Source organism: Simochromis diagramma, unplaced genomic scaffold (assembly GCF_900408965.1).
Source record: "Simochromis diagramma unplaced genomic scaffold, fSimDia1.1 OVJJ01000571.1, whole genome shotgun sequence".
Taxonomy (NCBI): Eukaryota; Metazoa; Chordata; class Actinopteri; order Cichliformes; family Cichlidae; genus Simochromis; species Simochromis diagramma.
The window spans coordinates 1,413,514-1,426,199 of record NW_024386885.1 but is presented as its reverse complement, the minus strand read 5'-3'; the positions used below and the strand labels follow the sequence as shown (position 1 = coordinate 1,426,199).

At 44.1% G+C, this 12,686-nt stretch overlaps 1 protein-coding gene across 1 annotated transcript; it reads right to left on the bottom strand.

Annotated features, from left to right (window-relative positions):
• Positions 1–754: 754 nt before the first annotated feature.
• On the bottom strand, positions 755–12,611 carry LOC120734585 (polycomb group RING finger protein 2-like). Its single transcript, XM_040033458.1, has 9 exons — positions 12,504–12,611; positions 11,795–11,922; positions 8,600–8,696; positions 8,442–8,497; positions 8,232–8,361; positions 6,780–6,819; positions 6,570–6,668; positions 5,544–5,624; positions 755–2,263 (listed from the first exon to the last, which is right to left on the bottom strand). Exons 2-9 carry the CDS (start codon positions 11,910–11,912, stop codon positions 1,889–1,891), a joined length of 996 nt encoding a protein of 331 aa, XP_039889392.1. The 5' UTR covers positions 11,913–11,922; positions 12,504–12,611; the 3' UTR covers positions 755–1,888.
• Between the last annotated feature and the right edge of the window lie 75 nt (positions 12,612–12,686).

Genomic DNA, 12,686 nt, shown 5'->3' with positions numbered 1-12,686 from the left:
ATACACGTTTCTGACCAGACTGTCAGACTCCAGGAGAATGGGATCAGGTCCCCAGTCCTGAATCTGAGTACTTCTCAGATGTTATGCATCTGATGCTACCAAATAGCACTGTCCATCCAGGAGCATGCTCAGACATTGTCTCCTGCTACCAATAGTGACAAAGACTCACAAAAGTTGATCCTTCCTACTGGACAGACTGCCGTTCCTGAAGTGTAACTGACCTTGTTATACTGAGATGATCGAGTGTTGCTTTCATTTCCACAGCTGTCATTCATCCATTCATTCATCTTCTCCTGTTAACCTCAGGGTTAACACAACGAGACATCACACTCACATTCACACCCGCGGGCAATTTATAATCACCAGTGAGCCTAACCCAGGGGTGGGCAATGTCAGTCCACGAGGGCCGGTGTCCTGCTGGTTTTAGATCTCACCTTGGGTCAACACACCTGAATCACATGATTAGTTCATTACCAGGCCTCTGGAGAACTTCAGGACATGTTGAGGAGGTAATTTAGCCATTTAAATCAGCTGTGTTGGTTCAAGGACACATCTGAAACATGCAGGGACACCGGCCCTCGAGGCCTGGAGTTGCCCACCCCTGGCCTAACCCCACGAACTGCTCGTCTCTGGACTGTGGGAGGAAGCCAGAGTACCCACTCAGACACAGAAAGGACCTGCATTCAAAGCAATGATTAAATACAGCAAACAAAACAAAACAAAACAAACAAAAAAAAACTGTCCTGCCACTTTGCACCATGTTGTGAATTTAATTAGAAGTCGCCCTAAATATTTTGAAAAAAAAAAAAAAAAAAAAAGAAGTAATGAGCACTGTTACATCTCAGATTATAAAATACAGCTGTAGTTGTTTATGATGCAGCTGCGCCAAACATTTAATTCACACCACGTTAAAATGAAGGAAGGCGGTCTGATTCTTCTCAGGAGGACGATGAGAACGAGTCAGCGGGATGGATGTCAAGCAAACATTTGTTTGGAGCATAAACAGGACACTCGGGTCAGAAAAACCTAGTAAGTAAACATTTTATTGACCTAAAACATGCACATATGGCTGCTTTTTTGTAATTGGAAAAAAAACAAAAACAAAACATCATTGTTGAACGGAAAGAAGAGAAAAAAAAAAAAAAAAAAAAAATCAAAGGAATGCTTGGAATGCATGGAACTACAACATACATGGCCAAATATTCAAAAATCCCTTTTGAGTTCTTCGACTGCCATGAAGGAAAGAACGCTGACAAACAGCTTGGTAGTGCTTCTGTAAATATTAATGCTTCTCCTGTCGGGAAAATACTTGTCGGTTTGTGTGAAGTGACCGTAACAAAGTGCATCAACAGTTTAATGAGCATGTGTTACCTGATGAGCTGTTGCTTATACTGGACACTTATACAGCAGTTATTGACACGTCTGACTGTTTAAAGCAAGAGTTTCTCTTCCTCGTCTTTACATCCAGCTTCAGCAGTGAGCCGCACTGCAATGCCTTTCAGCATTTTGTCTCAAGTTTCACGGAGGCCAAATCGATGCTTATGGAAATGAAACAGACCCACTGCGTGTACAATACAAAACGATTACAATATCTTGTATAAAAGATAAGTTTATACATATGTACGCACACATGCTCACATTTGATACATACTGTACAGTTTGTATGTGTGCACTGTTCTAGTCTAACACACATAAACACGCACGCACACGCACATACATACATACAAGTGTCTATTTGGCTGCACGTTTCAGTCTGTCCTGCTGGAAGATAACACAAATCTGCCTCCCGCATTTCCAGAAGGACGAAGGCCCGAGCTGTCTTTGCTCTGCACAAAGAAACAAGGAAGCAATTCAAACAGTGTCCTCCTCGCCGCCGTGTGCGCGCGCGTTAGGTCGTGGGAGGCAGGCCGCTTTTGTCGCCCCCCCTCGCCTCCTCTTTGCTGGCCCCGGAGCTCGTGCCGTTGACAGTCACCTTCCGAGCGGCCTGTTTGGAGGAGAGGGCGTGTCGCTGAGCGTTGTTGGACACAGTGGTACCGTTGGAGCTTTGGATGGTGGGAGAGAGGTTGTGGGAAGCCGGGCTGGATTGAGAGGAGGCTCGGGCCGGCTGAGCGGCAGCGGGACTGTGGACTTTGTCGCTCTGAGAGTCGCTCTCCGACGTTGGGCTGGTGTTGACGCCGTCGGAGTGGCCCTGGGCAGCAGACTGGGACGGCCTCCTGCGTTTCCGGGTGGGTTTGACCAGATACTGCAGAGGGATGGGTCCAGTCTGCACGGACGCAGAGAGACAGAGGGAAAATGTGTTTACAGGAGTGTACAGGACCTTAACAAATCCCTTAAAAACACAGAGTCCATTTTTAAACTAGTCCCACACGTACAATAAACACTAAACCAACAAAAGGGTATTTGTCCTCTGATAGCTAGGAACCCAACAGCTACTCTGCTAATCTGGGCACCACTTTTGTTTAGGACAGGATCAATGACGCAGCAGCTGAAATAAAAGCTGAAATCCTCAAAATACTAACCGAAAAAAAACAAGTGCATCTTTTACTACCTCCATCAGCAGAGGGCTGACTGATCTGATCATTTCAAAGATAAATTCAAAGCAATGCTTCACCCAGCTGCTCACAAAGACAGTCAACACAGATAAATGACTGTTGTTTATTCCAGCCTACAATTACAGACTGTATATAAAAGATGTACACAGCTTCTGGATTCAAAGAAAGTGACGTCAATATATAAAAACGCCTCAGATTGTCATTCTTTCTAACGACCAGCAGGGGGTGATATCTGTAGTTGCAAAAAGATGTTTGCTCCCTCTGGAAACACTTTGCTGAAGACTTTACTGTCTTAAAAATCATCATAAAGTTCACTTTGTAAACGATGGTCCTAGTTGCAGTGAAAAGCAGGATAAACCATGCTAACTGAGATGCAGGTTTCACAGTTAGTAAAGACATAATAGAACAAATCTCTAATTGAAGTCCCTCTTTTGCGATGATGCAATTTTTAATCTGGATGCCGTTGCTGTGATCGATGAGGTCATCAAGTGATCATTTCTTTGGTAGAAGACCAAAACGTTTAATGTGCGGGAAAATAAACCCTGAAAGAGAGATTTGGACATCAGATCTTCCTCTCTACTGGGAACGAGAGGGGTGGGGGTGTCTGCTCGCTTTGTGACCCCACCTGGGAAACTGGTGGCTTAAGCATTTGATGTGAGCGAGTCTGACACGGTCGCTTGAAGCGTGGGGGGCTGCGATATGTGTTTGAAAACAGCTCAGTCAGATTTCACTGCATCTGATGAAAGTAGTAAACTGTTGCTGTCGCTGGGAAAAGCTTTGCCTCGGGCGTCGCTACAGCAGATCATCTCCCTCCATCTCACCTGATCCCGGGCCTCCCCTCTGCATGCCCTCCATCCATGAATCTCCTCTGTGCTCTTACTCTTTCCCTGCTCAAGGAGGCTCCATCTTCAGCATCCTTTGTCCAGCCCTCCTCTGGACGTGTCCAAACCACCTCAGCCTTGCCTCTCTAACTTTCTCTCCAAACCACTCGACCCAAGCCGTTTTAACAACGTCGGCCTGATGAAGCACAGTCATCGTGGCCACACAGTCGTCCTGTTTGAGCTTGTTCTTTTAGGAGCGTCTCTGTTTCCTTCCCAGCAGTTCCTGGTTTTACTTTACAGTTTATACCAGTTCAACCTGTAAGTACTTGAAGTTTATTCAGGACAGTAATCCATCACATCAGACTTTAGTCTGCCTCGTTTTTTTTAATTTCTCAAAGGATTTACTTGGATTTTTTTGAAATGGGATTATGCGAGGTACTCTTTGGTAGAGTCGGTTATTACAGACAGCAGACGGCCGTCGGCACAGCCCTTTGTTGGGAGAGGCAGACTTGTTTAAATTGTAAGATTAATGCATACAATTTAAACTACATTTAAAACATTTCTACAATTTTTCCCTTACAGTCGGGGAAATGAAGCTGGTATAGTCCTCTCCTCAAATCACCAGACACCTTTGGATTCAAGAACTTTAACTTACGGGACAGGGGAGTAAAAGTAGTGAGTGAGGATTTGTTCAAACCAAAAAGTCCCAGATTAACAAAACAAGTCTGGTGACTTTGAAGTGAGGACAGTGGATACAACGGCTTCGGTTACCTCTGGGAAATCTTTTTTTTCCCTAGTTCTGCTTATTCTCCTCTGGGCAAAAACACCCTGTTAAAGCCACAGGTCAGACGACTGCTGGCAGTTTCTGTTTTTCAGACCATTCTTTGTAAACCCTGGAGATTGCTGGGAGGGGAAATTCTAGAAGATCAGCCGTTTCTACTCAGACCAACCCGCCCGGCACCAACAACCACAACACATCCAAAGTCACTTAAATCACCTTTCCTCCTTATCCTGATTAGGGCTGCCACAAACGATTATTTTGATAGTCGACTAGTCACCGATTATTTTTGCGATTAGTCGACTAATCAGATCATGCATCCATTGGACGTAAAACATACAGCTTATTGCACCAGCAGCATCTGCTCTTATATAACTATCATTAGCTTACAGCTTTAAGTGTTTAAGGTATGTGCTAACTAAAAATAAAGACAAGATGAGAGTTTATTAAATTTTAATGACATTTGCAGATTGTTTAGATGGAGTTTAATCTGCTTGACGTTTATTCAGCTGTGTAAAAACTATAACTTTAATCTCAGCCAAACCGATTTAATCAGGAACCAATAAAATACTAAAAAAAAAAAAAAAAAAGCCAACAACAACACTTTTAAGTTATCTAAGTGACTTATATATCATGTTTAACCTGAGTAGCGAAAGATGGTGGTGTGTTTGAAAACGATTTGCCGGGAGTCCGGTGTTCTCACAGCTCTAGTGAGCCTAGCCCCCGGCTAGCTATCGAGCTAGTGGGTAACAGACGTCTCTGAAAACATCGGAGCGCTTTTGAAAATATGTGGTGTCTTGATAAACTGAGCAGATATTTGAGGTTTACACAGCTACATTCTCGCCTGAACATATGTTAATCGTTTATTTTGTGACCCAGAAAGAATAATAAGAGTAACATTAAAACTAACTAGCTACCGCCATTGTTGGAAACTGAGCTGGGCCGCGCTATGAATTCTGGGACACAGCTTCTTCTTCTTCGGGGTTTAACGGCAGCTGGCATCCTTGTACATGCAGTGCTGCCATCTTCTGTTTCAGTCCGTTATTACACTCTTAAATCCTGCTACTTATTCCTGCGTCTTTTGGGATCTTACAAAGGTTCAAACGACGCGTCGACTATTAAATTAGTCTTCAACGATTTTAATAGTCGACGTAATCGTGACTAGTCGACGTAATCGTGGCAGCCCTAATCCTGATACTCGAGTTGTATTTCAGCAGACTGTCTCGACCATGTCTACAAGCCTAAATGCATTTTATTTAAATATATATATTGATTGAATCCAAACAGACCCTTAAAAAAATAAAATAAATAAATACATTTTGTACTCTCCTCATTTCAAATCAAGCTGCTGATGTTTGTTTCAAAGTCAAAGACATGAAAGGTTTCACTCACTCGTCTCCACTCGTAGAAGTAAGCGATATCCATTAGTGTGTAGTAGTCCTTTAAGGGTTCGTCCCCATACAGCACCTCCACCTGTAACACACCGTGAAACCCATTTAACACGTTAGTGGGGGGAAACGTCCTCTGCCAGGCGAGCTGTTTGAAGTTTGTACCGACGTAAACGACCACGGCGAAAGGTTTGTTTCCCTGCGTACAAATAAAATAATTCTGGATTTAAACAGACTCCAAGCTTTACGTGAATCTGTGTCTAGCTTCAAGGCCAGTTTATGCTCCTGACGGTTTACTTCACCCGTGTTTCTGAAAAGAAAGAGGTTGAGGCGCAGCTTTGTTTTTTCCACGTCGCTCTACAGTTTTAATCACGTACCGTTTCATACAAATAGGATTAAGTTGCACATATTTGACTTGTTTGTGAAATCCTTCAGCCTGGCTCATCTTCCTCTTCAAGCAGAAATCAAAACAGCTTTTTGTGGAGAAAATGTGTTTTTAAAAATGTCTTTCAAGCCGCCTGACTTTATTATCAAGTGGCACATACCTGGAATACTAAACCCGCACGAGTGAGGAACAACTCCTCCACACCTATAAAGCAGGGCTCTGAATAGCCAGATATACTGTGCTAATCTGAGCCAAGGGATCTACATACATGTAGACCACCCCGAAAAAAAAAAGGTGAATCTGTGAAGCTGGGTTGTAATCCGCTTGTGGGTTTCCTTTGACTTCATTTGATCTGCTGCTTCCATAAAAAAAATGAAAGCAGCATTGATAATTTTGCAGTTTTCGGAGCAGTGTCACTTCAGGTAAGCGTCTGCTCGTTATCACGTTGCACCGAAAGCTCACATATCAGCGCGATGATTGCCAGAACTCTTTTATAGCCCACAAATGCAACCCAATATGACCTCGCCGTTGTAGCAGCTACTGTGGAACAACAAAGCGTTTATATTTTTGCACCTCAGCCTTGAAGTTGTCTGCAGAATCGATACTGCAAACGTTACTGTGCGGGGCTGCGGTGTGTCCAATTACCCGATAGTTGTTGGGTATATCCATCTTGCTGCGGAGGAACTTCGCTAAGTGCATGACGGACATGGCTGCCGGGCACTGCAGGAAGCGTTTACCGTTGGACTGAGAACAAAGAGAAGAGCAGAGAGGGATGCATTAATCCAGGATGAGGACCAGAAAACCATAATTACACCGGCTAACTTCAGCTGCCGCTTTTAAACATCTTTGCTTTACCTTGTCTCCTTCCATCTCTGAATGCTGCCTCTCATTATTTCTGCGGGGGGAAATTAAAAAGCAGTTAAACAATAATTAAATTTCTTTACATTTTAATGATATTTACGAGTTTTTCGCAGGAATCAGACTGCAGCTGGTGGAACAAAAACAAAACTCCACGTAGAGCTGCAGATAAATTGTGCCTGGACAAATCTGGGACCCGGCTGGAAGCTGCTTCTGTTCGTTTCATGATCAAAAGCTTCCAGTTACAAACACATTGAAGCGAGAAGAAAAAACTGTTCTGATAATATTCTTATTTTAATATTAACTAACAGCTGTGGGATTCATATAAATACTGTATTAGTATTTATAGTATTTTAAAGTATTTTATGGACTTTTACATAACTGTTTGCATTGTGCTGTTCACTCAACTCATTTTATTTCTGATTTTAACAACGTTATTCACAGATAAAGTCATATTTTGTGGTAGATTGTGTTTTATGTAGAGGTGAAATCAGGTTCTGCATGCCTACGTGTGGTTTTCCTTCTTTTTACGCTCTCAGCAATGGAGAGTCTTCAGCTGACTGCGCTGATGGGAGCGAGGCCTGCAACCCTGGAGGAGCTGCAGAGCAGGGCACAGGATTTCAGAGCTAAAGCTAAATGGAAATCTTAGATGAGGAAATATAAACCATTTCATCCAGCTGTCATCGTGGAGAACATGCGGTGTTTGGACAAAAAGTGAAACGTAGCTGAGCCTGCACTGATCTGACCGTACCTGGTTTTGGGACTTCTGGGCAAACAGATATTAATTTGAGCAGTAAGCAGGAATGTGGAGGGAATGTCCAGTTTGTGGAAGTCTGGTGTGGCTGCTTGTGTGGCCTGAATATTGAACTCGCAGCTGTCTGACTGAGTCCATATGAGCTGCTGGGGGAATTTTCCTGCTTCATTGGTGAATGATTTCAGTTTGAATCAGCACACTGTTTGGATTCAGCTGAACAGAGCTCATCCAAATGTCTGTGCATACCCATAGATGACAAATGACCTGAGACGCCCTCTGCACCACTCACAGGCTTTTCTCATTTATCTCATTAAAGGAAGATTTTACTTACTAAGCTGCCCACTATACATGAATTATAATATTTAATAAGTGATATATATCTGTATCTATCTCTCTATCTAGATATCTATAGATAAATTTTTTTTTTTTTTTAATCTATGTTTTTATTGAGCCAAGTTGTTTTTCCACTTTTGGCTGCTGTAATAAAAATAACTGACAAAATTTGAGGATGAAGTAAATCTTCTCCATCTATACATGAACATAAATAGCTAAATAAGAGCAAATATAAAAGAGGACACACGCAGGCGGACTCGCTGTTCTCTCAGCAGTAGCTTTTAGTGCGACAGACCACAGATTAACGGTTCTCGCTCTTATTCTCGAGTAAAATAAGAATAAGGAGGAAATGACTGACTCACTTGTTCCTCTCGTAGAACTGTATGGACAGACTGATAATTTCATCCTCTGCTATGTTGAATGTCTCCACCACTTCCCCCGGTTCCAGCACACGATTCTCTGCGTAGAAGTCCCGCCTCCGTTTCATCTCATCTGCGGGAAAGCCACGCGCATCGTGAAACTGAAATCTATGACAAAGATATGACTAAGCCTTCCAAAACTGTGGTCATTACCTTTGAATAACCCCGGAACGAGCTTATAAACAATGTCTTGCAGAGTTTTGTCTGCTCTGGAATGAAAAACAGAAAAGAAAAACATTCGTGTCAGATATGAAACATCATGAATTTGGAGAGGTTAGGAAAAAAAACTGACATGAAGCAGACTGGATTACCTGATGCTGAGCTGTGGACACGTCTTGTGAACCTGGACGTCACATCGAGGACAGAACTTATTTGTCTCGAGGAAGGCAACGATGCATGTTTTACAAACTACATGTGGAGAGAGAACAAGCTGTTAGAGGACGAGCAGCAGACAGACCAGAACACTCTCCTCCTTTACCCTCAGGATGAAGACTCGGTGCAAAGCATACAGTTAGGTTTTAGTAATGTCGCTTCTTTTATGCGTTTGTCTATTTTAAAGGGTTTTTGTGTCATTAGAGGCCTCTTTAACAGCTAAGGCTCAGGAGATTGAACAGGCCCCAGGTCCCCGACTCCTTCATCTGCACACAGAAGTGTCCTTTGGGAAGATCCTGAACCAAATTCAGTGAGTGCTCGAGTGAAAAAGCACTTACATAGAGCTGTGTGTTTGTGTGTGTTTGGTGTCCACAGCACCCAAAATTAACCCAACATCTCCACAGGTGTATGTGCGCGATAAAGTAAATAAAAGATCTCGCCACTCGACAGCCATCTGGAAGCATACGGTAGTATGAATTCAATTTACTTTAAAATGTAATGTGCACGTTCAACAGGACATCTGATTTTGAAAATATGCTTAAATGTTTGCAGACTTTGTCCTAAAATTCATTAACAAAGGAAAATTCCCTGCGGTGATGCAGTCCAGCCTCTGTTTCCGTGACCTCAGTGTGACGAGGTCAAGCAAAGGTGCGAAGGACTCAGGCACAGAAGCTGGATGCTCAGAGAATCCATCTGCGCTCACACCGGACTGCTAACCAGCCTGATGGAGGATGTCTGCTGCTACAAAACACACATCACACTTCCCCCTGTTTTCTCACCACGCTGCCTCATGCAGGTCATCTAAACCAGAGCCACCAGTGAAAAATATCTCTTCATTATAAAAAAACAGAACATAAAACCTATAAAATAAAACACATTTCAGAGTAATTTTATTTTCCTCATCTTTGTCTAAATCACTCCATCCATCACTTCCTCCAGCGAGCCAAAAAACAAAAAGAAAAGATTTCATGATAATTAGAAAGGCTGCGATACGACAACAGGCATTCAAGCTTAATTATCCAGAACCGTAAACACATTTTGACATCTTTAATAAAACTTCCAAACTAGTTTGACAGAGCTCATATAAAGACATGTACTTCATGTGAGGCAACACCTCAACCAGGATTAGCACCAGTTGATAAAGCCAGGAACTGGGAAACAAACGCATAAACTTATATAGATGCTCTGCAGCACCTGTCAGCCACGCCGACTGTTTGTTGGATGGTGCCTCATCTATGAACTGTGAACACCTCCCCTTTCATAAAGGATGGTCCGGTGTGTCCTCTGCTAAAGGAGGTAACAAAGGACGCATTGAAGCACCTTTCCTTACTATCTGGAGAATTCAAGAGGGGTCTTATTAAAGCTGCTAAGCTGACATTCCTGGGTCACTTCCAGGATTTGGGACACTTCCTGATGAGACTAAAGGACTGGGTAAATAAATAACAATAATTTATGATGATTATCGTTTTTATGCTTGTGCTGTTTTCTGCATAGCAACAGGCTGACGCTCTATACCAGGACACGCTTCCCTTTGGTGCCGATAGCGTTCTCTTTATTCATTTACTCAGTGATAAGGTGTCAACACAGGTTCTTGACTGCTTTTGATGCCATACAATGAAACGAGACATTTCTGCTTCATAGTTTAACTCTTTGACTCTACTACAGCAGCTTTGCATGAACCACAATTCATAATAATCCCTATCTACCTATTCTGAGCCTTCATGCATCCCCTCAGTTCTTCCTCTGTCTGAAACAAGCCGGTTTGCCTTCCAGCCATCTTTCTTTTGATTGGCTACTCTTGCACAGGTGGGTGGGAACCGTGCGCTTGCGCTTGCAGTCGGCTTTTCTTTGGTTTTTGTTTTAACACTGGTTCTCGTGTCTGTGACAATAGAAATAAGGACAATGATCAAGAGTTTCTTTTATGGGTTTTGATTGCAGTAAAATACCTTTCTGTAAATTTTAGTGACATCACAGCACCATGAGCAGCTTTATGGCATCTGCCATTTTGATTTCAGGCACGAAGCGAGCAGCAGCCTCCTGATAGCATCTCCATCAACCACCACAAGCAGCTCCTTCTTATCCACACACAGAAGCCTCTTAATTACTTTTTTTAATGTCTGTTTTAATTATTGCTTATAAACAAACAGCATCCAGGGAACATGAGCCTGGACTGAATATCTAGTATGACGAGAGTGTTTTTAAAGGCAAAATTAAATGAAAAGGGGCAGTCATTGAAATTCATTTACACAACTGATACCACGTTTACAAAAACAAAGAAAATGATGGCTTTACAAAAGCAAAATAAGTCCCAGAGGAGGCCAGCCCTCTGTCTCAAACCGGCCTCAAACATTCGGAAAGAAAACCTAAACCAGGCCTAGTCTATTACTCAGATGGTGAATATAAATAAAAAGGAAACACTGATTCAGCTTTTCAGTGGATTATTTTATGTCGTGGTACTCGAGACGGTCACAGAGCGACCAACCTGTCAGAAAGTTGTGGGACTCATTCTTATCCTTATGTCTACCAAAGTGGTGGAGTTTAGCAAATGTGGCGCACTGTGCTTCAGCTCTGCGTAGTCCTTTGTATCATTTAAGTAAGTACGGCTCTCTGAATGAAACTGGCTTCCCACCCGTGTTCTCGAAGCAGGTGTAAGAACCTATTTTAGCCATTTAGCTCCATTTGCTCTTATTCATTGAGGCTACCTGCAGCAATTTTCAGAACAGCAGCATTAATAAGGAGTTGATGGCTCTCCGTAGATTAGCTCTGATGGGTTCCTGAAACCCATATTAGGGATATCCCCTCTCTGTGACATCACACAGATCCAAGATTAGAAAGGTCTGTCAGTGTGAAGCCTGGCGTTTTGGCTCACAGGGATTCCTTGACCGTCAGTTGAAACTTTGCCCACGTTTAACATGAACATCCAGCACAAGCAGTTTCAACACAACCCAGAAGATGCAGTCATGTGCTGCTGTGCAAGTGTGGTCCCTGAAGTGGACCTCCTACAGGCCTAATTGAGGTGGAGTGTGTGACTCAACATCACGCCTGTTCACCTCCCTTCAACATCATCATGAGCAGAGGTCTGATGGAAACGGTGTGCATGCATGTAAGGTGGTGCATTCATGTGAGGAACTTACAGGAGTGCAGGCACTCTACGATGGTCGTAGCATCAATCAGGTAGCCGGCGCACAGAGGGCATGTGAGGTGTGGGTTCAGATCTGTGATTTTGATCCGGTTAGGCTGCATTTTATCCATCTGGGCTGATCTGCAGAAGAAGCAGAGAACGTGAGGGGGTTTTATGAGCGCTTACTGCTGGAGACTGCAGATCATCCCCCACATTGTGCCCGGATCCCCTCACACATTGTCTGCACCGCGTCAGCGGCTCGCGAAACCACAACAAACGGAGCCCGACGAAAGCCCCCCAAATCCCGGTGCTGGGTTCAGGGACGAGCCGGGAGCAGGAGCCGAGCAGCTCAGCGCAGACTGTGAGGGGCACACGGCAGGCAGCGGGCTATTCGATCGCCCCTGTGTGGCCTCATCTCGTGCACCAGCTCATCTCCTCCAGCCCAACAAAGAGCGTTTCCCCTCCCCGCGGAGCTCCGCCGTCCGAGCCCGCACCTCAACCCAGCACCGCGGGCGAAAGCGGCGGCTCGGAGGGGGGCACCGAGCCGCAGAAAAGCACACTGGTACACAAAGCAGCCATCTTAAATCCACTGACAGGGCTGCTGTACCAGGAGGCGAACAAGGGAGACTCGAATGTGACACCGTGCGCCTCGCGTTGCGCCTCCGCAAACTGAGCCGCGATGAGCGCGATAAACAAAAGCGATCCGCGACGCGCGGTCCTACCTGGTCTCTCCTCCGAGGGTCCGCGTCCTCGCGGCGCAGGGCGGCTCAGTTATTTGGGACTTGGACAGAATTTGCAGCAGCGCCAGAAAATGGCTTTTTTCAGCACCGTCAGAGGACTGCCCATTTTGGATCACGTGACTTTATTTTGTCGCCTCGTTCACGGGGCGAAGAGGGTGTCCAGAC